Raw genomic sequence first — 27,230 nt, forward strand, 5'->3', positions numbered from 1 at the left:
TCCCCCAAGAATGGTCTTGGGGGATAAACATTGGTTAACCCCTTTAGAAACTGTATTACCAAGGGTAACTTGAAATAGGATGGTTCTTCCGCAGTGCGCTTAAAGATGGATAGCGCTGCGAGATAGCCCTTAATGGTGCCAACTTGAAGGCCTGAATTTGCCAAATATAGTAGGAAGGACAAAACCATTGGTGTACCACATGAAAAGGGGTCGATATTCTGTTCTCTACAACAGCTGCAAAATCTGTTCCAACGGCAGCGGTATAAAGACTTTGTTGCTGGCCTCCTTGCCGAAAGCAACACCTCCATAACATCATCAGGGAGGTCCCAATCCTTGTACCTCAGCCTTTCAGAAGCCAAGCGTGAAGGCTGAGGGTTTTGATGTCTGGATGGAGAACCTGACCTCCCTTCTGTGACAGTAGGTTCTCTCTAAGTGGAAGTCGAATTGGAGGGCAGATGGACAAGTCTAGAAGGTCCGGGTACCATGTTCTCCTGGCCCAATCCGGGGCAATTAGGATCATGGTTCTCTGGAATCTTCTCAACCTCCTGATCATTTCAGGAATGACAGGGACCGGTGGGAACGCGTACAGAAGCGGAAATTCCCAGTCCACTATGAACACGTCTCCCAGAGCTCCTCTCGGGGGAAATTCCCTCGAGCAGACCAGATCGCATTTCCTGTTGAGGCTGGTGGCGAACAGATCCACCTGAGGGGTTCCCCAAAGGGCGAAGATCTCTTGAAGGACTTCCTGAGCTAGCTCCCACTCGTGGGAGACTGTGCTCTGCCTGCTCAGAGCGTCCGCTGTCGAGTTCTTCTCTCCGGCTAGGTGAACTGCCGATAGAGAGATTCCTTCTTGGATTGCCCAAAACCAGAGCTGCATCGCCTCTCTGCACAGGGGTAGTGATCCTACGCCTCCTCTTTTGTTGAGGTAATGCATGGCCACCGTGTTATCCGTCATTATCAGGACATTTTTCCCTTATACAGCTGGCAGGAACGCCTTCAGCGCAAGTCTGATGGCTCTCAGCTCTAACAGGTTGATATGTAGTCTGGACTCCGATGGAGACCAACGACTTCTGATGGTCAAATCGTTGACGTGGCCTCCCCACCCCGTGAGTGAGGCATCCGTGACTACTGTTATCTCCGGCCAGGGTTGCCAAAACTGCTCTCCTTTCATAATGTTCTCCTGACAGGCCCACCACTGAAGGTCTCGAGCCACCCTGTCGGGAACCTGAAGAAGATCTGTCATTCTCCCTGAGAATTGTGACCACTGAGTTCTCAGTGCCCACTCGAGGGATCTCATTCTCAGGCGAGCCTCTGGCGCTAGGAAAATGCAGGATGCCATGAGGCCTAGCAACCTCAAAAAGTCGAAGGCTGGGAGACGTTGGGCATCTTGGAACCTGGTAACCATCTGTAGAATATCTTGAGCCCTCACCTCTGGTGGCGAGGCTTTTCCCAGGGAAGTGTCCAGGATCGCTCCTATGAACTGGAGTCTCTGCGATGGTATCATTTGTGACTTCTTTAAATTGAGGGAGAAGCCCAGTTTGTGAAGGGAGTGGCACACGTGATTTAGCTGGATCTGAGCTTGTTCCGAAGATACAGCTCTGGTCAACCAATCGTCCAGGTAGGGGTAGACGTGAATCCCTTCCCTCCTTAGAATTGCCGCCACTACCGACATTAACTTGGTGAAGACCCTCGGGGCGGAGGTCAGCCCAAATGGCAGCACTCGAAATTGATAGTGAGAGTTGCCAATTGCGAACCTCAGGTATTTCCTGTGTTTGAGATGGATAGGCACATGGAAATAAGCGTCCTGAAGGTCCAGAGATACCAACCAGTCCTGGAACTGAAGGGCCTGGAGGATCTGAGAAAGAGTGACCATCTTGAATTTTCCTTTCCTGAGGAATTTGTTCAATTCTCGCAAGTCCAAGATGGGTCTCAGTCCTTCGTCTTTCTTTGGAATGAGAAAGTAAAGGGAGTACCAGCCCTTGTTCCTCTCCGCTACAGGTACCGGTTCTATGGCACCTTTCTCTAGCAGGTCCAAAATTTCCTGCAAGAGGAGCGGATCTGGAGCTTTCTGAGAGCTGATCCCCGGTGGATGACTCGGAGGTATGCGTAGGAAAGGCAGGCAGTAACTTTGGGCAACTGTTTCCAATGCCCAAGCATCTGACGTGATAGCCTGCCATTCTGCCAGATGTTGAGTCAACCTGCCTCCTACAGGTGTCCTGTGAGGGAAGTCCTCAGAGTGGTTTTGGGGCGGCTGATGCAGATGCCGATGGTAAAGAGGCACCTGCTGTTGCTGCGGCTTTTGAATATCTACCCCGTCCACCTTGGGTAGTTCTTCTTTGTCCCCTTTGAGCCGGTTGTCCTCTCCCTCTTCCGAATGCGGAGTAGAAGCGAAAGGACTTGCCCCTCGCAGAGGTTCCTGTGGGACGAAAAGGTGTCTGACGGATTGCAGCGCCTAGGGATTTTGCTGCTGCTTTTGAAGTTTGCAGTTTCTCTAAACTGTCACCCGCCTTTTTCCCGAACAAAGAAGAGCCATCGAATGGCATGTTCAAGAGCCTGGCTTGCACATCTGGGGCAAAACCAGACTTTCTCAACCAAGCGAATCTCCTGGTTGTTGTACTTGCCGCCATTGCTCTGCTGATACTGTCAGCCGAATCAATGCCCGTCTGGAGGGATTCGCACATAGCGTCTTTACCGTCCTGTATGATATTCAGGAATGCCTCCCTTTCTTCTCCCTCCGGGATGCAGTCAGCCGCTGTAGAAGCACACTCCAAAAGTGTATGGCTGAATCTAGCAAGGGTGCAAGTAGCATTAACAGATTTTAACGCCATGCTACATGCCGAAAAAACTTTCTTTGCCATAGCATCATATTTTTTATCGTCCCTGTCCTGTGGGACGGTAGGATAAGCCGTCTTGACATCAGTAGAAGATGCTGCCTGTACCACCAGACTTTCTGGGGATGGGTGTTTTGACAAAAACTCTGGGTCTGTAGAAGATACCCTGTATTTTGTAGACAGTTTTTTATTTACTGCCGCGACGACATCTGGGGTTTCCCAGTTTGTCATAATCTTCCTCTGAAGAGCTTTATGAAAAGGCACCACAGGATCCTCCTGTGGGCCTTTGTCAAGAATATCTGTGAGGTCATCTTGTTGGAAAGATTGTGAAGGTGCAGACCACCCCATAAACTCTGTGATCCTGGCCATTAAGGCTCTATAGGGGGTTTCAGCATGCTCCCCCGGGTCTGGCCTAGCAAACTCCACCTCAGGGGAAGTGTCTAACCCACTTGCCTCATGTAAGGAATCATGAAGATCCTTTAACCTGCGTTCTTCAGAGGAAAATTCCTCTCTAATTGGGGTTACAGGTCCCTGCAACTCAAATGTGTCTTCCTGTTCAGACAATTCACCCTCTTCCATAATTGAGGACATAGTTCTCAATTGTTCTGAACTCATAAAGGATGTAAACCCCAGTTCCAAGGCAGAGGGTGCCGAACTTGTCATAATCGGCCTCGAAAACGTCGATGTCGTCGACGGCTTCGAGCGTGGCGTCGAAAACAAAGGCGGAGGCCTCGATGACCTCGACAGAATTGGGATTCTGCTCGACAATCTCGACGCCATCGAGGACCTGGGGATAGTCACTGGGTGTGTCGTAACCGTGACTTTTCTTGGCGTCGACGCCGGTGTCTAAGCTGGCGTCGAGTCGACAGACCCGTGTGTCGAAGGTCCCTTCGACAACGGCGTCGAAGACACCGACCTTGGCGTCGATGGAACCTTAGTCGATGGCGTCGACGAAACCTTCGAGGAAGGTTTGGAGGTCATAGTCCTACTCGAGGGTTCGAGATGCGCTCGAGAGGTTTCCTTCCCCGGGTACTGCAACTCGCTGCGTTTTTGACCTTCGGGTTCGACCAGAGCATCGCTCTCGGCAGTCTTCGAGGGGGTCGAGGCCACTTTCTCGAAGACGCTCATCATATTTTTGCGGAATTCCTCCCATTCAGCCCGGGAACTATGTTTCGTGGGGCAAGGGATTCTCTTTGGAGAAACAGAGGAAGACGGAGAAGGGGATCTTCGACGTCTCCTCTTCGAGTGCTTCGATCTCGAGGAGTGATGGGACCCACTCCGAGACCTGGAGCGCGAATGGTGACGAGGAGACGAATGTCTCGACTTCGTCGAGGAAGAAGAAGCTTTAAAAGTCTTACCTTTCTCCAGCTTCCCCCTACGCTCCTTCAGGGCCTTAGCTGTCATGGACATACAGTCCTCGCACTCCGAACAATGGTGTTCAGCTCCCAAACACCACAGACAAACTCTGTGAGGGTCAGTCAGCGACATCTTTTTCCCCACAATCTCGGCATTTTTTGAAGCCGGATCGAGGAGTTGTCGGTTCAGACGAAGAAGCCATCGAGTACAGTATCAAATAACTCGAGGTAAATAGGATTAATCTGACAAAACTGAGCAACGGTATTCCGAGGCACTGAGTAGGCGCGGAAAAACGGAACTGAGCAACGGACGCTGCGCGCGGCCTTTATAGGCAGGATGACGTGGACGTCGATACGGCGGCTGTCGAGGGACATCGACTCGGAGGACGTCGACGCGCAGCGCCCTCTAGAGAAAAGAATTTCCGAGGCCAGCAGAGCTGGAAGGAGATATCTAAGATAAGGAATACGTCGGAGGACACAATCCCTTCGAAGGTGGATTTACCTTTTAGGTTGGTGGCACTCTTCGCTCTCCGTGTTGGTAATGGAGCCGAAGAATTGTTTTAGCTTGATTTTTCTGATCAGTTGAGCCACCTCGATGATAGTTTGAAAAGGGTCATGTGCTGTGGGTAAAAATGAAAGTCCCTTTTCTAGTAGTCAATACTGATCCTGATTTAGAGTATCTTGATAGGTTCATTACTAAACAGGTAGTGGTATTTCCCTGGATGTAACGCTTACCTGGACTCTGCAGGGACCCTCTGGAGCTCCTTAAGTCTTCTACCCACCTCCGTACTAGTTGGGCATAGATTCTGTGAACAAATAACAATATTTCCTTCCTTATTGCAATTTCCTTACGTAAATATATATATATGTGTGTAATTCTAAAATAACCATCTAAATATAGCTCACCTTGATCCTTATTTTATGAGCTATCCATCCTGTTCTTACAGGGGCGCTAGTCCTGAAGAAGTTGGAACCCAGGAGGAAGGGAATATGACTAGAGGCAATGGGTTCTTGTATTCAAGTAATATGAAAAAATAAGGTGGTCAGGAAATGAGGAAAGACACTAATGTCTAACAGGTCTATATATGTAATCCAATTGTGAAAATGAAATGCACTACTCTTATCTTCTTGTTAGTCAAAGCGCCTAATAAGGAACCCAGCATGTGAAAACAGATAAGTAAGGATTCCTAAGTGACTGTAGACTAAGGGCAATGCCTAAGAATTAATAGCGAAAACGGTGTTCAGTAAAATGTCAAATGAGGGCACACCGAACCAAGCACCGGATTCACTGCGTGTGGAACCTCATACACTTCCTTACAAACAACTACTGTGTGCAAGACAAGGTAGTGGAAACGAAAAATGGAAATAAACTGTGCTACAGACTATGTGCCATTTTCCTCATAACCATATTAGGGCAGTAACTGAAGTGCGTGAGCATCATACGGCAACAAGTTGCACAGAAACACACGCAACCAAACAGTAACGAACTTCACCTCAGTAACTGGCAACACCTTCTAACGGGAAAGAAAGCCTTAGCACAATAACCGGCAGCAATATTGCTATTACTTGAATAAACCGCTAAGCACTACTTGCGTGTGACCAAACGCCTCAGCGCTCTGAGGAACGAAGTCTGTGACTGAAAAGAATTCCAACTTCATGAAGGTAACTCGAACAGTAAGGGGAGCGTGCAGTGAGGGAACAAGAATAAGGAACAATAAAGCAGAAACTGTGGAACGGAGGCTATGACAGGGAATAGCTGAAGCTGTGGAATTCACGGTAAGCGTTGTATCTGCAAGCAGACAAAGACACGAAGCACGAGCCTCCAAGTGGGCGGGACATAAATAGGCTGCCATGGACAAAGACTAGACCCGCCAGTCTAAACCTGAAGGGCACAATCAGGCGGCCATTAAAGAACCCGGAAGCCTATATTTATCAATGGGGAAATTAGAATACCAGAATAACTAGGGCTAAAACCAATTCCCAATTAGGAAAACCCCCTTAGATATTATTTCCCTGTACCAGACTAGAACCCTGGTCTGTGATCATGACACTGGGTGGTTTGTTGGGTTCCCTGTTGGATTTCATTGCATCTCCAGATGACTGTCTTCTGTCCATTAGTTCTGGAACTTTGGGGGGGGGGGGGGTTGGGGTTAGTGCTGCCTATCCCAGTCCTCGACTTCGCGTTATTCTGGGCGATTGGATCTGCCACTGGGCTTGCCACTGTTGACCATTGTTATAGGTCATTAGTTTCCCAGGAATTTAGGGTCCACTGTAGGTTTCTTGAGCAGTGGACACACCCAGGCTTCTTTGAGGAAGGAAGGAACTCGGTTGGATTTGAAAGGAAGGAGGCGTGGATTAACGCTGTCAAGGTGGGTGCACTGTCTTTGATGAGCTCTGCTGAGCAGGAGCTACCTTCATGGCTTGATCGAATTAAGGATTGCCAGGACTTCCTGTTCATTCATTTCTTCCAATGAGAATGCTGGGACTTAGCATGGAGTATTCTGGTGTAGGTTGGATAGTTGTTTTAAAGCTTTCTGGTAGCTGATGATTTTGTCTTGCAGGGTGTTCAGTTTGTCCAGCATAGCATCCTGGATCTTATTACACCAGTCCTTGTCCTTGGATAGGGAGGGTGGGGAGGGCGCGGGAACTTCCAGTTCCCTGAAGATAGCGAACATTTCTCTGGATCCTGATTTAGCATTAGCTATCCTGGAGTTGAAGGAATTGGCTTTGGCTGCAATAATGGCAGCTTTATATTCTTTAGAAATGTTTTTAAAGGCAGGTGTTTTTGAAGGCAGGTTTGGTGAGGTCACTAGGTTTGGCCATCCATGTTGCGAGGGCTGTCCTTTTCTTGGTGCGTAGTTTGAGACGTTCAGGAGAGAATCAGGAATTGGTATGTTTAGCGATCTTGGCTTTTCTCATAGTCTTATCCATTAAGCAATGCCTCCACCCCGTAGGTTTTTGTAACCAAGATTGTACTATGACATCAGTAGTGACTTAATTGTGATTCATAAACCTCTGCTTCGTATGGGAACCTCAGAGCTGCGACTCACTTGTATGCTGTCCCCGTTTATGTTGGATTGTTAATAAAGCGGGTTTTGCCTTGCATTTTGACTATTTCCGTTATTAAGTGTGGGATTTCCCAGCCTACAATTTCTGCTTAAAAGGCGGGGTTTCCAAGCAATTCTAACAGACTACAGAGGGCTCACACCAACACAAGCAGAGTTCCGTCGCAATAGCCCCAGTGATACATGCACCAGTCTCCCAACCAAAAACAGCCACAAGCCCTCAAAGGAAAAACAACGAGACACAGGCGAGCATGGAACGAGAGAACGAGAGAAGCACACGGACGCCCACATTGAGAGAAAACAGGGGGATGCCCAACGAGGACCTGAAAGAATAAGAATACTGGTAGAGAAGCGCTGGCACCCACAAAACACTGGATGCTGAAATGGATTATAACTAGAAGTGGTGCCAGCTGAGACCTGTGGTTCAAGGTTACTAGAGAACACAAAGAAATGCTATAGACTTAGTATTGGGCCCCAACAGTCAAAAGAGACTGGTGGCACGGACTAGAAACGAAGCCTGGAGGCGTACTGTGTGGGCAATACAGCTTCAAAAGGCATCCAAAAAGCATGGGGAAAAAGAAAGTTAGTTAGTGTTAGGAGTAGAATTCCTTTTTATGATAATTTCTCCACCTACGAGTCCCCCAGCACTTTATCTGGCTCTGTTGAGTGAGTGGGACCCTTTTATCACACCCACTCACTCCTTTACTCTATGCTTGGGAACCTTTGGTATCTCTTTTTGATACTCTCTTTTGGAGTTATGCTTTCAACTTTCAAGGCATCTGCAATGTATTGCAGCACGCAGCACTCTCTGTGCAGTGTTGCAGGGAAGCGGGACACCTTTTATCCCACCTGACCTCTATTTAGTGGGATCAGCACTCCCCACCTTATGTGGAGTGCTGAGGGGACACAATGTATCCCTTCTAGTTACGAGTGGCTGGCGGCAGAGGATATTTTCTACCAGCTTTTGTGAACTCATGTTGCAGGCTTCCTTTGCAGCTGCGACAGGGGACGCCATTCCCCTAAAATGGTGGCTGTACTTCGTTCCCCGTCAACTCTTGATGACTGTTAGGACTCGATTTCTATTCTCCTGCCCTCTTGGACGGTGTCCAGTCAAAGTTTTGAATACATAGTTTCGAAATATTATACTTTCGAAACAGAAGGATCGGGAAAAAAAAAAAGGTTCAAATGCATTTTTTTTTTAAATGTAATATTTTTTGTTTGGGTTTCATGTAGTAAAAATAGTATTTCCCCCCCAAAAAACAGGGGTTTGGGGGGTGACCCCCCAAATGAAAAGAAAAAAGTGCATTCGAAAAAAAAAATTCCGATGCTTTTGAGTCTAAACTGTTGTATTTCGACACTATGACTGTCAAAACCAACTATGAACCCTCTTGGACAGATCTATAGAAGGCTAACCTAGATTAGTGAGAGGGACAACTCTGGGAGCTGTAGTCCAACCAGTTCATGTTAGGCAAAGTTTGTATGCAGTACCCTTTGGGAACACTACACACAGTTTTGGTAGCGTTGCTGAGCAGCCAGGCTCATCTCAAGAAGGGAATGTGAGCAGTAATGATATTACACAGAGGTCTACAACCACAGGTGTTCAAATAAACTCTTACACTCAAGGTGTCTTGGTTAAATACTTATTAATTTATTTAAGTCAGTTATAAAACATTCAATAGAAGGAGGCAATCATATAATAACACACAAATATACTTCAATACTGTACACTCTAAGTTTCTGAATCAGGCAAGACCCTTTTGGGGTGGCCCACAGACACAACCTACAATCACAGGTGACGTTAGTAACAAAGGTGCTGGGGGCATTAATATCTCACTGTTTTGGCATTCAGAATACTTTTCAAGAGGAGTAAAAGGCAAAGGTTATTAGAACATAAAAAGACTACAATTATTCTTAGATGCAAATACTTTGAGTTCACTAAATTAAATTCAATAGGCTAGGCCAAAGTCTATGGGCTAAAGTCTTGGATCGGATAAAGCAGTTCTGGTAGTTAAAAGGAAACGTCTCTGCACAAGTTCTCAGAAGTCGTTTGTAGCAAGAAGAATCATATGTTTTGTCACAAGCTAATTAGGCCTGCGAGTTGGGAAAGTTTCAAGCACTTTCACTGCGAGAGGCAAGTACTCTCAGTCTTGTTTCACAGTACCTTACAATGAAGAAAAAGAGGCAGCTGATGACTTCTGTTCCTGTCAGTTCCTGCAGATCTCGCTGTTCGTGGGCCTCAGTCGTGGGGACAAGAGGGAGGACGTCGGGGGACTCCTGCACTGCACTGTCAAAAGCTTGCAACTGGAAAACTTCAATTTCGGTGGCTGTAAGTAACGTACACAAACTGTTGTTTCTGAGGAAATTGAACCAGCTCCGAGATAAGGTGTTCAAGTGGCTTACTTTTGAGTGGATTGGTCTCACCAACTCAAAAGGGAGAAGTCGTCCTGGCAGGGGCTTCTCTAGTCGATTAGAACTTCGCAAGTAGGCACTGCAGCAGGGCTTCACCAGGCAACCAAAGGTCCAGGATTTACACCAGGAGTCAGCTCTTCTTAGGTTCCATTCGTCCAGTGATCGACTCTGCCTTCCAAGCCAAGAGACTCGCCTTTTATTCAGTTCTTTCCCATTCATTCCAGCCTAGCTGTCACTCACCCAGCAGTGGCTGTCCATGCCAGACAGTCAGCCAGCCAATCACCACAGAGTGCATTGGGGTCTCCTAGGAGACTAAGTACAGGGAGTTTCGGGCACCTCCCTCACTACCCCAGAAACTCAGGCGCCAGAGGTGGGTTTCAATCCTGAAGCCCGCCAAAGGCGAATGAACAAAGAGACCAAACCTGGTTTGGTGCGCAGTGAAAAACTCGAGAAGGACCTTTCCACAAAGAAATGGCGAAAAAGAAGATCGGGACCTGTTTTAACAAAGGAGGCTCAGACGCCATCTTGAAAAACATGGCTCCCGCGATTTAACGTTACCGGAGCTGCGGACAGTTCGCGGTCGGGAAAAATCATGGTAGTTCCTTGTAAAACCACTGCCACCAGCCATTCTGAGAAGAAAGGGTAGCATTTGAGTGCTACGTGAATAACTAGACACAGGGGATACCAAGTAACCCCTCCAGCACTCTATTGTAAGATAGGGTGTGCTGGGTCTGGGAATTTAAAAGACTACGTAAATTCAATTTCACTCCACTGTTTCTGGGATACAGTAGTTGATCCCAGAAAATGTATTTAAACCATGGGAAAGCCTGAAAAGGTTTCCCGGTGCCACTGCACCGAAGGTGCTGTGTGACACAAATGAAAAGATGATGCCTACGGAATTGGTTAGACTCCATAACCAAAAGAAGCGCAAGGGTAAAACACATTTCAAAATACATATGAGAGTGGGAAAAAGGGTCACACACTCTCCAGGTAAAAAAAATCAAGTCCTCAAAATCCAGCAAAGTTGCTGGGGGTCTCTAAGGTGAAGGGAATTAGCACATTTTTGAGAATTCTCCCTAACAGTTCAAGGCAGCAAGGCGAGTGGTCTAGGCTAAATCTCAGGAAGGGTGAGCCTGGTAAGGGTCTCTCAATGAGTACACAGTGAAAAGTCAAGGAACACACTTGGACAAGCAGTTACAAAAATACTTATTTATGGCCATATAACACTAAAAAATGCCTACTAGCATGTAATATCACGCAATACTGCATAAATGATTACAAACACTGGCATAGGGCAAAATATATAACAAACGCCTGCAAAGGAAGGCAAGTATTAGAATGCAGCACTACAGGTCCACAGATACAATCCTAACGTCAGAGGTCCATCCCTAAGATGTATGGGGCCTTGTGCCCAAATGTTCACCAAAGTTCCACACAGTTTTTTGACACAGGAAAACGTTAGCAGAGGGCTTCTGGGGTCCAATGAAGTGTTCAAAGTGGTAGAAGACAAGTTGTTCTAGTGAATGTAAGTGCCCCCCACATTACGAATGCTTCCACAAGCAAGCAATGGCTAAGCCAAACCGTTATAAAACTTTTCAAAAGTTACCAAACCTTTAAAAGGGAGATATGGGGGTTCAGGTAAGCACTGTTACAACTCACCTCTCATACTCAGATTCGTCTTAAAACTTGGCAGGTCTTCAGAAGAGGGTCCAAAGTCGTTTTTCCTGCCGTCGGCTCCGGTCCTTGATACCCAGGGGTTGCAGGTTCGAACACTTCTTTGGTCAGCAACAAATGCTAGTTCAAGTACTACAGGATGGAGAATGCATAAGAACTTGATACAGGGCCCCTCACAGCACAGGAATGGGTGCAGGAAAGCTGGTTTGGACGACAGCCACCGATGCATGGCGATGCAGAGGGACACAATTGTCGCAGTCGGACTTTGCCCAGCATCACGGGTCTCCTTGAGGCTGGAACCACAAACCTTGGCAGAGATGGGTCCTGTAGCACAAACTGTCAATCCCAAATGTTCTGGGCCTCAAGGCAGAATGGCAAATCGGTAGCACGGTAGCCCAAACTCGGAGCTGTTCAGCCACAGGGCGGTCTTGGGGCACTTCCGAAGGCTCTTCTTCGTAGGACGCCGAGCTGACGTCAAGAGTGGATGTTCCCTCCACTCCAAGGCTCGCAGCTCCTTTATAGGACTTCTGAAGATCTTCCACAGGACAGGCCTCTACAAGGGGAGCAGCAGAAGTTGGTTGCCAGCCTTCATCCAACGGGTCCACGGTCTCCTTGCAAGTCTTGCAGCTGGACAGGATAAATGGCTCCTTTGTTTTCTTCCAGGATCTCTAGAGTGGGTGCAGGGCGGTCCTCCTCTTATCCAAAAAGCAGCTAAGAGCCGGAACTTCCAGTAGCCAATGAAAGACCTGGCTCACACACTCCCAGCACTGGTCCAATCGGGACCACTGGTGGCACAGCTCATGCATACCATTCAGAAAAACTGAAACCAGTTTATGGATTGGGACAAGACAGTCCCAACCCACTTCCTGGAAACAAACACGCATGTCCCTGGAGCAACCTGCGAAAAGCCTCAGCTTTCCCGGGCTCTGGAAGTCCATACAAGGATTTTCCTGGCCTCACAGGTCAGGAAGAAAGGTTAGTCACAAGGTGGCCAATAGACAACCGAAAAACCCTGTGGCAGGGCCGTGTTTGGACACTAGATACAGTAGGTAGCCAAATTCAGTAAACACTAAGGATAAATAAAAAATCACACCAAAAAAAGAACAAACAGTAGCTGCTGCCACCAGCTTGTCCCTTAGGTACACTTAGTTTAGTTTATTTATTTATTTGTATTGCGCACTTGTCCCAAAGGCATCTGGGCGCATAAGTAACCGATTACTTAAAGTAACCGAAAATCATCCAAGTGTTAGCCTAGGGGAAATCAACAAGTGAACCCCATTGTACTGCATTGTACAATGATAAAAAGTTACCAAAAGTAGTAACCTAGTAACACGACTAAGGGAAACAATGTTTCCCAGTACTGACAGCCTGACGGATAGTCAGTTTCCCCATAACATGTGAGCAAAAACCAGTGTAGTGAAGCTGAAGGCTTCACTGCAAAGAATGATGGTCACATTAAAAAATAAAAGCAAAAAAGATTGGGGCTCCATAAAAATGGAAGGAAATGTGCCGTTAGGGAGAAGTCTCAGAAATGTGCCAATTCTAAGCACCTAAGAGACCCCCGGCAACTTTGCTGGATTTTGAGGACTTGATTTTGTTTTTAACCTGGAGAGAGTGTGACCCTTTTTCCCACTCATGTATTTTAATGTGAATTTTACCTCTGTGTTTCTTTTGGTTGTGGAGTCTGACAAACTCCATAGGCATCATCTTTTACATTGCGTCACAGAGCACCTTCAGGGCAGTGACACAGGGAAGTCTTTCAGATTTCCCTAAGGTTTAACTACCTTTCTCTTGGATAAACTTCTGTTTCCCAGCGCAGTAAAGTGAAATTTACTTTACTTACCATTGTACCTTTCTAGACCCAGCACACACCAGCTTACAATAGGGCGCTGGAGGGGCTACCTAGTATCCCCTTTGTCTAGCTTCTCATGTAACAATTGTATGTTACCCTTTCTTCACTGAATGGCTGGTGGCAGTGGTTTCATTTGAACTACCATGGTTTACATTTACCGCAGGTTGTGTTCGCAGCTCTGGTAAAGCAACCGCGGGAGCCATACTTTTCAAAATGGCACAGGAGGCATCTTTGACAAATTGGCCCCCAGTCTTCTTTTTTCGCCATTTCTTTGTGGAAAGGTCCTTCTTGAGATTTACTCTGCGCGCCAAACTGGGTTTGGTCTCTTTGTTCCTTTTGCCTTTGGCGGGATTCACAAGTGAAACCCGCCTCTGGCTCCAGAGTGTCTGGGGTAGGCAGGAAGTGAGGGAGGTGCCCGAAACTCCCTGTGCTTAGTCTCCTAGGAGACCCAAATGCACTCTGGCGTGATTGGCCGGCTGACTGTCCGGCAAGGACAGCCACCCTGCTGGGTGACTGACAGCTCGGCTGAAATTAATGGGAGCAAACTGAATAAAAGGCGAGTCCTTTGGCTTGGAAGGTAGAGTCGACCACTGGACGAAGGAACCGAAGAGGAGCTTGAAGAGTACGCCTGCTGCAACTCCTGGACCGTTGGTTTGCCTGGTGAAGCCCTGCTGCAGTGCCGAAACGCCAAGTTCGCATAGACAGAAGCCCCTGAAAGGACGACTTCTACCTTTGAATTGGTGGGACCAATCAGCTCCAAAGTAAGTCACCTGGACATCCATCTCAGAGCTGGTTGAATTTCCACAGAGTTGCTGCTGGAAACCATATAGGCAGGGAGAGTAACACCAGATTGTGTGCGTTGCTTTTAAGCTGGACTAGAGCTTTTGGAAGATCTTCTGGACTCCCAGGAAGCAGGACTGACCAAGCCTGAGCCCCCTCAACAGAGTGCGGGAATCCAGAAGCAAGGAAAGTCTATCTCGACAGCCAGGAACCGCGGTGTTGCTATTTGCAGTAGACGAGATGAGCTGCAACACTGAACAGCCACTGAAAGTGAAGTTTGCTGGTTGCGAGTTTTGACCGTCCCAGTTCATTGTAGGAGTCCCGACGTCCTCCATCTTGACCCCACGACTGAGGTCCAGGAACAGCGAGATCTGCAGAGCTGCACAGGAACAGAAGCCGGAATCTTTTCTTCATTTCTAAGGTACTGTAAAACAAGTTTAAGAGAACTTACCTTTTACTGTTTTCAGCTTGTGGCCGTAGATTTGATTCTTCTTTTCATCAAAGACTCCTAAGAACTTGTGCAAACACTTTTCCGTTTACTTGCCAGAAGTGCTTCATCCTATACAAGACTTTTGCCCATTGACTTTGGCTTAGCCTATTGAATTGTGTAACTCTTCCTGGAGGATCCAAAAGTATTTGCCCGCTTAAGAATATTTGTGGTCACTTGTGTTCTACTAACCTTTGCCTTTTACCAATTCCTAAAAGTATTCTAAATGCCAACAGTAAGATATTAATGTCCCCAGCAGCCTAGTTATTGAAGTCACTTGTGGGTGTAGGTTGTGTCTGTGGGCCATCCCAAAAGGGTCTTTACGGATTTAGAAACTAAGTGTACAGTATTGAAGTTTATTTGTGTGTTGCTATTATATTGCTCCCTTCTCAAGAAGGCTTATTCTAACTGACTGAAAAATTAATACTCGTTTATGCAAGAAACCTTGAGTGTAAGAGTTTATTTGAATACCTGTAACTGTAAATCTCTGTGTAACTCCACTACAGCTCAGATTTCCCCTCTTGAGATAAGCCTGGCTGCTCAACACGCTACCAAAACTGTGTAGTACAAGCTTATACCAAAGGCTGGGTTGCCTATACCTGTGGTCAGAGTTGTGTGTAATGGTCCCAGAGGGTACTGCATACAATCTTTGCCTAACATCCCTTAGAAAGCCTGCCAACTCTATCTTCCTAAATATCTTCCTTCTCGAGCTCTTCGCTCATCCACCTCCAGCTCCCTCAGGGTTAGTCGCTTCTCCAAGCAGCGAGTTGGTGGTAGATCTCTTTCTTCTGCTGGGGCCTCCCTCTGAAACTGCCTCCCTGCCTCTCTGAAACTTGAGAACCATCTCTGGTACCAGAAGCTCCTCAAGACTTTCATCTTTGCTTCTGCTTTCTCTCCTCCTCTCCCCTGCTGATCTCCTGGCTGAATCTGAAACTGCACTGGTTACCCGATGATCTCGGGCCCAGGTCACCTCCCCGCCAGTTTCACACCTGCACTGCCCTCCTGGCAACCCTTGCACTGGGGTACTGTTTCTGTATCCCCTACAGCCCTTACTAGCACTTGACCCATGCTGTCTGCACTCACCCTTACACTTGCCATCAGCTAACCACCCTTTTATTTATTGTCTTATTTATTTCACTGTTATCCTATGTACTGCACTGCCCCCTCCCCCCCCTCCCTTGCACTTGCGCGATCTCAATGTCACTTGGTCTAGTAGGATCGTGGTCTGTCTTCCCTCCGTTTCCCCTCCCTTACCTCATCACGCCTTAAAACGCTTGTATACAGGCGCGTTATAAATGCCATATCATATGGTGTTAAGGTGTTAAATAGCCCCCCTCCTTTATAAGCACATACACCACCCCTACCTGCTCCCTCATAGTCCCTCTTCCATCTCACACCCTCATTGATCTTCACAGGCTCCCACTGCACGCACAAATCCCCTTCGTGTTGTGCTGCATCCTCTTTATGGCAGTCACACTCAAGTCACGCAGCTATCTTGCGAAGGAACTCTGCATCTCCAGGGGACAGCGCAACACCAGAAGCCAGGACACGGGCATACTTGAAATCTGCCGCTGCAAAAAGGAAAGGACCAGAAAACAAGCCTTCTCTGCTATGCACCAAGACTATGGAACCTCCTCCCCATCAGCATCAGACTTGGCCCCACACTCCTAGAACTGAAGACTTGCCTCGTCTCCTCCTCAAGACCTAGGCCATCACGTGGCCCGGCCCGCATCCTGACTCGCTAGACACCTCCTGCCCCTCTGCTCCCCGATACAGCTGCACCCCTCCTCTGTGCCCTTCTGTATGCTACCCAGCTGTATATCTGTTCTGTTAGCACTGGAAAGTGCTGCATTATGCATCTGTACTGTTGTATAACTCTGTAAAGCGCTCTGTGGTGCATCTGTACTGTTGTATAACTCTGTAAAGCGCTCCGCTGCTTCTTGTAGCCAGGTCCACACTCCATGAATATAATAATCTCAAGGGAGTGCTCCTTTTTTCTATAAAGCACAGTTTCAGCCCTTGCTCACTCACTGACAAGTTGAGCTTGACCAACAGACAAATCTCACAATCGAGTCTGTGTGTATTCATCCCACCTGCAGCAGGGCAATAATCAGGAAGGAACGCGCTGCCATGCCATCTACTGGCACAAGCAGTACATAAAAAGTAAAGATTGGATTACAAATATGTGTTATCTGGGACTGGCATCGGTCCAAGTAAGAGATGTGGCATTCAGGGCTGGGACCAACATGAGAAACCACTGCATTCAATAAATTACTCCAACTGCCTTTATGCACCAAAATGTATTTTAAGTTCAGTGTTTCATAAACAAAGGCAATTGTAGTGCACGCAATTTTGCTTTCATAGAAAAACTGCTTTCAGCCCTCTGCTGATCTGTCTCTCCTGGACAAACTCTTACACCACAAAGTTGCAGTATTGCTGCCATGGAAGACGACCAGGACTTGGGAGCGGACGTTAAGCAAGCAATCATAAGAGGTCCCTCCCACCAACGTCCATCAAAGATGCGTCCTGCTTACCTTTCCCAGCGGAGATGACCTCGCATGCGTGCAGCAGCTGCTTGGGCCCCATGGCAGTGCACCAACCTTTCCTCCGCTTCCGCCTCTTCTTAAACACTGCAATCAGAGCAGAAGCATCAGAAACAGCAGCTTGCAGAGCAGCAAGTAGGATTAACAGCACAAATGGAAAAGGTAAGTGTTAGGAAAGTGTCTTTGTGCCACTTTCCCACCATAGACATCAATCGGACACCCAAGGTTTTGCTGCTGTTTTCAACCGCTCTGACCTCTGGAAACCAGTGAAGCCTCATCTTTCACCGGCCTTGCTAAACTCACGTTTTAGGGGCACTGATCCGTCCCTATGGCTATCAGTGAAGGAGAAATCGGTACCCCATTGTAAAATTCTGCATTTATTTTTCCTTGCACACAGCACCTTACAGTGAAGTGCTTCAGCGCCATTCTTCCGATCGTCTTTGGAGCCAAGACCCCTACGAAGAAGAGTATCCTGCTAAAGAGCCGGAGCTATTCATTGGAAGCCAGCTAGCATTACTTTCTTCAACTGCCCCAGCGAAGCCAGAAGGCATTCATTGGTGTCTTGACTCCTGGAGCAGAGGGTACAATCTGCGTCAACCCCTGCACGAGGATCCTGCCGTTGAAAGCCTTCAGAAGCGTTCCAGGGTCTTCTTGCGGGATTTGAGAAATCAGAAGAAGTCTCACCCGCTATTCCAGGGATCTCTCACTCAGGTGGCCAGGCCACAGCCATCGCCTTTGGATCCAGACCCTGGGGGTGACCCAGTGCGGGAGGATCACCCGAGTGAGGGGTCTTCGGGGAGTGGGCCAGCTAATGGCGAAACACAGTATCCCCTTCCCTGAAACGCCTTTAACCCATGTTACTCGATAGGATATGTGGAAATGTACCCCCACCCTCTTTCCCTACACGTACACTCTCACACAGACCCTGGGAGAAAACAGACTTGCACCCGAGCATTGTACCCGACATGTCCCACTACTAGTCAGGCATTACTGGTAACCACTCACACCGTACTTCCATTAAGCTTTCCAAGACAGATAAAAGGCGGAGCACGAGAGCACACTGAGTGAGGCAAAGAACACAAAGCAACAGCGTTTTCCCAACGGCAGCTGAGTGAGGGGAAAAAGAGGGCAAATCAAGAAGTGGGTGCGCAAGGAGGGAAATACCCTTGATCTTTCTGGCAAGAAACCATTAATTTCTAAAACCCTTCATATTACAAAGCGTAAGGCAAGGAAACTAGGCTGTAAAATCCTGCATTGTGTGTCTGAGATACCCAGGGCCTTCCTACATGGCTGACTGAGTCGAGTCGGGTGAAGAGCAGCAGCCACTGTGGTACCATCCTTGGCTCCAAGATTAAAGCAGCGCCAGAAAGATCAACACAGCCGCTGAGTTGGGAAGATTGATGCAAGACCAGTTTGTGTTGAAGTCCAGGTTGCAAGCCGCAACACTGTGTAAAGAGCGCAGGAAGCAGGATTTGTAACACGTGTGATGAAAGACGCAAGGAAAGCTGAATTGTTGATGGATGTTTGAACTATACAAAGAACGATACAACAACTGTGACAGAATGGTTCAGCACGGCAAGTGTGCCCAATCGAAGTTCTCTGTAAGGTATCCAGCTAAAAAGTGATCAAAGTAAAATATGCAAATGAGAAATGAAGTGAATCGAAGTGGTCCTGCGGGTGTTTAAGCAAGGTCCAACGCACAATCGAAGGTCTTTGATTTTTTGAAATAAAGGAAGTTTCGAAATTGTGATTGCATGATCCGAGCCTGAACAAGGGAGATCGGTGGCCCCAGCCCAATTGAGGTAGAACAATTGTGAATATTGTGCAAAAGGGAGTCCGAACCTGAAGGAGAGAGACCCATGGTGAATAGTGAACCCGGGAACTTGTGAACTGTGAAGAACCTGATAAGCAAGGAACTTTGGTGCTCGTTATTTACATCTGGCAATAAGACACTGTTATTGGGAAAGAGACTTTGGCAGAAGGCCCTTAGATCTATGCTTTGAACTGTATCCTCGTGGCAGAGAAGCCAGTGTGTGCGAAGCTCAAACGTGCCGCCTGGTCCTGTGCTGAAAATGTGGGGAAGGGAAGCAGACTGCTCAACTATCTCGACATACTCTTTCTTGAACACTTTACTTTTGCATACATTGTTGTCCCACACCATTTGTATTTAGAATTAAGGATTGGCAATAGGTTTATTAGTATATGCCCTTTCATTTTGACAGAGACTACTAGGACTGCATCATTTATTATTTGATGGTCGTAGCTTGCTCCCATCCTTCGATATAGATAGGCATTCAACCAACCCATTTGAAGTTCAATAAAGACCCTTGAACTGTGATCACTTGTGTTTGTCTTCACTGTTTGATACTATGCCTTCCTTACAGGGTTGACCAGCTTCTACTTGGTCTCCCCCACTGCATGAGTCGATATCCCAAGTTGAGCCTTGGAACTCTACAGATTCTCGATTTATGAAACTAGAAACACTTGTGTATAGGCCCGTTACAAATGTCATATCATATCCCCCACGCCCCCCCCCTACAATTGCAGCTCTCCAACACAAAGAGGGACCTTGCAGGACCAGTTTGTTTGTTTCAGCCACGAGGGTCGACTTCTGTCATTTCTTCAGAGTTGCCATCGCTGATAACCTCCTGCATGGAGTCCTGGGGTCCTCTGAGGTAGTCACCAGAGTAGTGATACTTTCATGAGGCCAGGGAAAGGCAGATTCTTCAGACCCTGGCCTGGGAATGTGGCCAGGGAAAGGCAGGCACTTCCTGATCCTGACCATGGGGGTGGTGTTCTGCGGGAGGATCACATGAAGGGGGTTGGGGGGAGCCTCGGGTCAGGATAATTAAGAGAACTCTTTAACTTCCCTAGAGACCCAGACAATTTTGATAGCCTATTGCAAAATAGAGGCCTTTGATATAAATAGAGATCAAAACATTGGGCAGTTCAAGTACCACAATCCCCAAAGTACTGGGAGGAGGAAGAGGGACTTAAGAGGCACTAAACTGCAATGTGCAGTCTAGTGGTTCTGATGATCCACACTGGAGCAGGACTTTACAATATGTAAGGCTGCCTCAGGTGCAGGCCATTAGAACTAGGAGGTGGAGCAGCAGTGGGAGTTGTAGGCAGCGGTTGCTGCAGCAGAAGACTGAAGATGATGGAGCCGCTGCTGTTGTGAAAGCAGAGTTCAGTTCCGAGAGAGTCTTCAGAGTAGAAACTCTGAACTGCAGCGGGATGTGGTTGACTGACAAGCTGTGCCGTGAGAGAGAGAGAGAGAGAGACTCTTAGTTGTTTGCCCGGTTCCGTTGGCTGGAGAGCACCGCACTGCAGGAGGAGCAATGCAGGCTCCTTTCCCAAGTGGTGCAGGGCATGGGTATGCAACAAAGGCGGTCAGAAATCCACAGAAGCAGCAGCTCCAACGGACATGTGTGGAGAAACTAACTGGTGAGTTTACCTGCATTGGTAAACATCGGAACACTTCGTAGTCCATCTCTGACCGCTGGTAATAATTTTGAATACCGAACTAATGCAAGAAGGTTAAGTGAGCAGTGGGCGATATACTCACTTTAAAATAAAACAAGGTTACAGCCATTACTGCCAAAACTAAAAGGGGCCAATATTGCAGCAAGATAAAAACATGGATTGCCAAAGTAAAGAGGGGGCAACACATTAAAGTAGCACAACGTAGTGACTGGAGTACTCCTAGTCCTTAGTCCTCTTCCCTCCATCATTGTGGGCATCCCAACTTGGGGACGGTACCGGAAACTTCTGGCAGCGAAAAATTATGCTTCCCTTTATATTTAGTACAGCGCACAGGGGCGCAACCCGGGCATGGCAAAGCCCACAAGACCCCGACCTCTGGCACCTCACCTCAGTCCCCTTTTAACACATGGGGCGTTTTAATACCTGGCTCTTAGGAAAGATTTCTCTTCACTGCACCTTTCCTTCCATTTTTATAAACACCCAACCTTTTTTGCTTTTATTTTTGATCCAGGCTCCCTGAATGACTTCTCTCTTCTGCTTATATGTTTTGCCTTCCTTCCAGGAAAGGGTTAACTGACTTTGCATTGGGGGGTTGTTTTAAAGTACTTACCTGCTTAAGAATAACTATGTGAATACTTGTTTTATTCTGAACTCTCTTCTCTTTAACACTACTACCAGGAATATAGGATATATTCCTGCCAACAGCACCGTAGCTATTGAAGTCACCTGAGGGTGTAGGTAGTGTGTGGGGCATCCCAAATGGGTAATCGCTGATATAGAGAAACTAAGAGTGTGGATTTTTGAAGTGTATTTGTGTGTTGCTTTATATTTCAGCCTTCTGAAGAAGGCTTATTCAAACTGATTGTTAAATAAATTAATAATTGTTTAATCAAGAAACCGTGTGTGTAAAAGTTATTTGAATACTTGTCACTGTGAATCTCTGTGTAACTCCCCTACAGCTCACATTGACCCCTCTTGAGATAAGCCTGCCTGCTCAACACGCTACCAACCTGTGTAGTACAGACTTATACCAAAGGTTGGGTTCTTATTGCCAGGAGGTCAGGGTTGTTGTAGTGCACCCTAAGGGTACTGCATACAGTCTTGCCTAAAAGAGCTGTTGGTCAGCACCTAACACACAGGTAGGGGAATGTGTAAGGAACTCATGGTAGCAACAGTATAGACCAACACAAGGGATCACAGTTCAGGGTGTTTATTAAACTGTATGAATGGGTTGGAAAAACGCCTAATCTAAACCTAAACCTAAGAGGGAAGCAAGCTAGGAGCATCAAATAATAAGGCTGTCCTAGTGGAGTCTTGTCAAAATAAAAGGGCCTATACTAAGAAAAACTATTGCCAAGCCTTTACAACTAAATACAAAATAGTGTGGGATAAGGTTCACAAGAAAAGTTAGGATGCAGTAGCCGGGGGTATCCCTTTCCCATGATTTTAGCACGGGACAAGGTGGGACTCCGGAGCACAGAACACACTCTAGCTTTTGTCAGCACAAGCCTACAGTTCTGTTCTCAGGTACCAGGACCTCCGGCGGCTAAGTCTCTTTTCTACAAAATGTCTCTTGCCTCCAAGGACCTGGATATAATATACAAAAGAGTTCCCTTATCATGACACATTGGGTGATGCCTCTTCACCCCTGGGTCCCCCTCTTCTGGGCTCAGACCCCCGCTGGAAGCCTTCCTGGGCTGGGTTCACTATGGCTTGGATTCCAAGGGGTTTTCAATAATCTTCTCCGTTACATTCACGATTCTTAATGTCTTCTTTAACAGCTCACGGTGAACCTCCCAGTTTGGCAGAATTCTCAGAAATGTGTCAATTCCCTTCTACCTTGGAGACCCCCAGCTCTTTTGCTGGACTTTAGAACTTTTAATTTTGATCCTGGAGAGAGCGAGACCTTTTTCCCACACTCATGTATTTTTTATTTTTATTTGAACATGGTTTCTTTTGGTTCTGGAGTCTGAAACTCCATAGCCATCATCTTTTACATTGTGTCACACAGCACCTTCAGTGCAGTGGCACAGGGAAGACTTTCAGATTTCCCAAAGGTTTAAATACTTACTCTGGGATAAACTGTTTCCCAGAGCAGTGATGTGAAATTGTCTTTACTTACATTTGTAACTTTCTAGACCCAGCACAAGCTATCTTACAATAGGGTGATGGAGGGGTTAGCTAGTATCCACTTTGTCTAGTTTCTCAAGTAACATTTTTATGTTACCCTTTCTACAATTAATGGCTGGTGGCAGAGGTATACTTTTTCCTACCATTGTGCGTTTTTACCGCAGACTGAATCCTCAGCTGCAATATTGCATCCATGGATGCCAATTTTGCAAAATGGCCCTAGTCGTCTTTTTACACCATTTCTTGTTGTAAAGGTCCTTCTTGAGATTAACATGCGCACCAAACCAGGTTTGGTCCCTTTGATAGTTTGGTCTTTGTCAGGGTTCACTGGTGAAGCCCGCCTCTGTCTCCAGCGTGTCTGGCAGGGCAAGAAGCGTGGGAGGTTCCCGAAACTCCCTGTGCTTAGTCTCCTTGGTTACAGGAATTGCACCCAAAGGTGAGAGGACAGCCACCCTGCTGTGTGAGTGATACTAGCCTGCAAATTAATGGGAGAGACTTGCATAAAAGGCAAGGTCTTTTGCAAGGAAGGCAGAGTGGACCACTCAACGAGAAGCTTCTCTTTGAAGAGAAGCTTGCTGCAACTCCAGGACCGTTGGTTTGCCCAGTGAAGCCCTGCTGCAGTGCTGAAGCTCCGAATTCACATTGACTAAAGAACCCTGCAAAGGACGACTTCTCCCCTTGGGTTGGTCCGACCAATCGACCCCAAGACGAACTCCACTGGAAACCCTCTCTCTGTTGGCTGTACTGCCATTGCTGCTGCAGGATTCGAGTGCCAGGGGACAGGAACACGAGAATCGAGTGCATCGCTTTTAAGCCGAACCCGAGCTCCAGGAAGATCCTCCGGACTACCCCAAAGCAGCGCTGACCAAGCCAGAGCCACCTCAACAGAGTGCTGGAACCCAGAAGCAAGGAAAGTCCAGAAGGTGTCCAAGAACCACAGTGGTGCTATTTGCGAGAAGCTGAAACCCGCGAAGTGCCTCTGATCTGAACTTTGCCCATTGCTGCTGCCGACCTTCGAATCGTAGTGCAGGGGTCCCCAGACGTCCTCCCTCTTGTCCCCACAACTGAGGCCCAGGAACAACAGGGTCTGCCAGACTACAACAGGAAACGAAGCCAGCTGGGACCATTTCTTCAGACCTAAGATACTGTGAACTAAGGGGTACTTACCTCTTGTTCTGTTGCGTGCTTGCTCTCAGTTGAGACTTGCATTTGCTGCCTTTTGCAGAGTCGATTGCAGCATTGCCCTTCACAAACCTCCCAGCTTGTGGCCCAACAGATTTCTTTTTCAACAAAACTCTCTATAACATTGTGCAATACTTTTTACTTACCTTCAAGAAGTGCCTCAGCGCCCCTAGACTTTGCTCAATTGACATTGGCTGTCCTGGCTCCCTGACAACTCTTCTAACCTCAGACTTTGTGTTTAACTGTCCCTCCAAAAGGTCATACATACCTAACTTGTATAGCTGGGAAAGTGTTAATCTACATTGCATTGGGGGCTCAAAAGTGCTTACCTGTTTGAGAAGTCTGTTAATCATTGTTTCCTTCCCTAACCTTTTCCTTTTTGCCACAACTTCAGTATTGCAATGTAAGAGTGATAAGTGATATATCAATGTCCACAGTGTCTTAACTATTGAAGTCACCTGAGGGTGTAGGAATGTCTGTGTGCCATCCCAGCAGGGTATCTACTTACTTTATTGAACCGAAGGAGTGCATTTTGAAGTATTTTTATTGTTGCCAATTGCTCACTTCTAAAGAAAGCTTATTTTAAAACTGACTGTTAAATTAATAAATATTTATTTAATGAAGAAACCTTGAGTTTACATGTTATTTGAATACATGTCACTGTGAATCTCTGTGTAAAAACCCTACTGCTCACATTGACCCTTCTTGGTATGAGCCTGGCTGCTCAGCCACACTACCAACTTGTGTAGTACAGGCCTATACCAACGGTTGGGTTACCTATTGCCAAGAGGACAAGGCTGGTGTACTCTCCCACAGGGTTACTACAAACAATATTGCCCAAGACTCCCTTTCTCAGGCTCACGCTTGTCAGCACAAACGTTCATTGAGGCATTAGGCTTTGCCCCTTTTAATCAGCATCCCGCCATCGGGTTTACTCTTGCCAACCTTTTCTCTCATCTTGCGGGATTCGCCTTCCTTAGCTTTTCGTTACTTGCCGGTCAAAGATACCATATATAATACTAGGCACGAACCTTAAAACAACCACCCAATTACTACTACTAGGTGACTTTAATCTAGGTTTCAACGGCCCTGCAGACAAACCCGGACATGAAATAGCTAACATTTTCACAGCATTAGGACTGTCACAAAAAACTAACAAACCTACCCATATCAAAGGGAGAACATTAGACTAGGTAGCCGACTAGAATTGTACTGCCACTATCACCACCATCCTACCACTAGCATGGACAGATCACTCTTCTGGTGTACTTCACACTAGCAACCACCAGACCACCTCCTATGCCCCCCCCAAATGTCTCACCTTGCCCAACCAGAAATAAAAAGATCACCACAGTGGACAAAGTGATCCCTGCCATTCTCCCTACACTAAATTCACTGCCTGATAATTTAGACGAACAAATTACTTTACCTGGTAATGTACTTTCGATGGGATGTTCCGACGACGTATTCCACATCCATGATAGGTACTCACCACAGCTGTGCTGCTTCGGAACATTTTCGGCGTCTGCGTCCTGCGTCAATGATGTCGATACGCTGTCCTTGAGGGCCTCCGTCGAGCCGACGTCACTGGATGTTATAAGTAGGACGCACAACGCCCGTAGCCTCAGTTGTAGTTTTTTCCCCAGAACGTGTGGCACCAATCTTCTGCCAGTATGACCATAGAAATCCTTGCGGAAACGGATGCTGCAATCGCATAAGAAATTCTGTAGCGGGGCAGGCTGGGAGGGTACGACGAGTAATACGCCATCGGAACATCCCATCGAAAGAACGTTACCAGGTAAGAAAGTAACATGTTCTTCGAAGGAATTGGTTCCTTCCTCCAACTTATTCCACATCCATGACAGATTCCCAAAGCAGTACCAACTTATGGAGGTGGGAAAAAAATTTAGAATTTTAGAATGCCCAATTAAATTTCAGAATAGAGGACCGCCTTACCAAAGGCCCATGTGGCTGCTTCACAAATGTTACAAATGGGAACACCCCTCTGCATGGCAGTAGAGGCAGCCACACCCCTAGTAGAATGGGCCCGTAAGCCTACAGGAGGGTCCTTACCCGCCAAGCGGTAACATTCAGAAATTGTCAAGATAATCCATCTAGACAAAGTCTGTTTACTAGCAGCTTGTCCCAAACGCCTTCCAGCGTAACCTATAAAGAGCGGATTGTCCACTCTGACCCGGGACATGCGTGAGATGTAGAAACTTAAAGCTCTCCTACGATCCAACCTATGGAGCCTCTCCTTGTCCTTACCAGGATGCGGAGGAGGATAGAACGCCAGAAGAATGACCTTCTGGCTTAAATGAAATTCCGACACAACTTTAAGAAGAAAAGAAGGACAAACCCTAAGGACAACCCTGTTCTTATAGAACACCGTGAAGGGTGGCTTAACGGAAAGTGCCTGCAACTCACTCACTCTGCGAGCGGAAGTGACCGCAACTAAAAATACAGTTTTCAAGGACAACAGTCTCAAAGGACAAGAATGTAAAGGCTCAAACAGAGCTCCCATTAGGAATTTTAGAACTAGGTTCAAATCCCAACTAGGCACCTGGAAAGGTGACGGTGGGAACACATTATTGAGCCCCTTCAGAAACTGAGAAATCAAAGGAATTTTAAAATATGAACACTCATCAGACGAGCGCTTAAATATGGACAGCGCCGCCAGGAAACCTTTAATGGTACCCACTTGCAGGCCTTTGTGGGCTAAAGAAAGCAAAAAAGACAACCACAGGAATGGCACATGAAAAAAGGATCCACATTCTTAACCCTGCACCAGTCGCAGAACTTTTTCCAACGGCACAGGGACTTTGTTGCAGGCCTTCTGGCCGAAAGCAACACTTCCATCACGTCTTCAGGGAGGTCCCAATCCTTATACCTCAACCTTTCAGAAGCCAAGCATGAAGGTTGAAGGACTTGACCTCTGGATGGAGAACCTGACCCCCCTTCCGTGAGAGCAGATTGTCTCAGTAGGCAAGACGGCGTGGCGGGCAGATGGACATGTCGAGAAGGTCCGGGTACCACGTTCTCTGGGCCCATGCCGGAGCAGGGAGGATCATTCGGGAACCGAACCTCCGTAACCTCTGCAGCACTTGCAGAATGACGGGGACTGGAGGAAACGCGTACAGCAGTGGGAAGGACCACTCCACTACGAACGTGTCCCCTAAGGCTCCTCTTGGAGGAAATTCCCGCGAGCAGAATCTTTCGCACTTCTCGTTGGCACTGATGGCAAATAGATCCACTTGAGGGGTCCCCCAAAGGGTGAAGATCTCCAGGAGAATCTCCTGAGCCAGCTCCCACTCGTGAGAGACCGTGCTCTGCCTGCTCAGAGCGTCCGCCGCAGAGTTTTCGTCTCCGGCCAGATGAACTGCCGAGACTGAAATTTCCTGCTCGATGGCCCAGAACCAAAGCTGCATCACCTCTC

General features: G+C 47.2%; 1 protein-coding gene across 1 annotated transcript in view; it reads right to left on the reverse strand.

Annotated features, from left to right (window-relative positions):
* The window catches only part of GNL1 (G protein nucleolar 1 (putative)), a 260,630-nt gene that overhangs the window by 78,322 nt on the left and 155,078 nt on the right, over positions 1–27,230 (reverse strand). The window contains exon 7 of the mRNA XM_069635347.1: positions 16,988–17,083. Coding sequence (XP_069491448.1) covers positions 16,988–17,083 — 96 coding nt within the window. The remainder of the gene's footprint in view (positions 1–16,987; positions 17,084–27,230) is intronic.

This window comes from Ambystoma mexicanum, chromosome 13, assembly GCF_040938575.1.
Source record: "Ambystoma mexicanum isolate Mex_15411 chromosome 13, UKY_AmexF1_1, whole genome shotgun sequence".
NCBI classification, from domain to species: Eukaryota; Metazoa; Chordata; class Amphibia; order Caudata; family Ambystomatidae; genus Ambystoma; species Ambystoma mexicanum.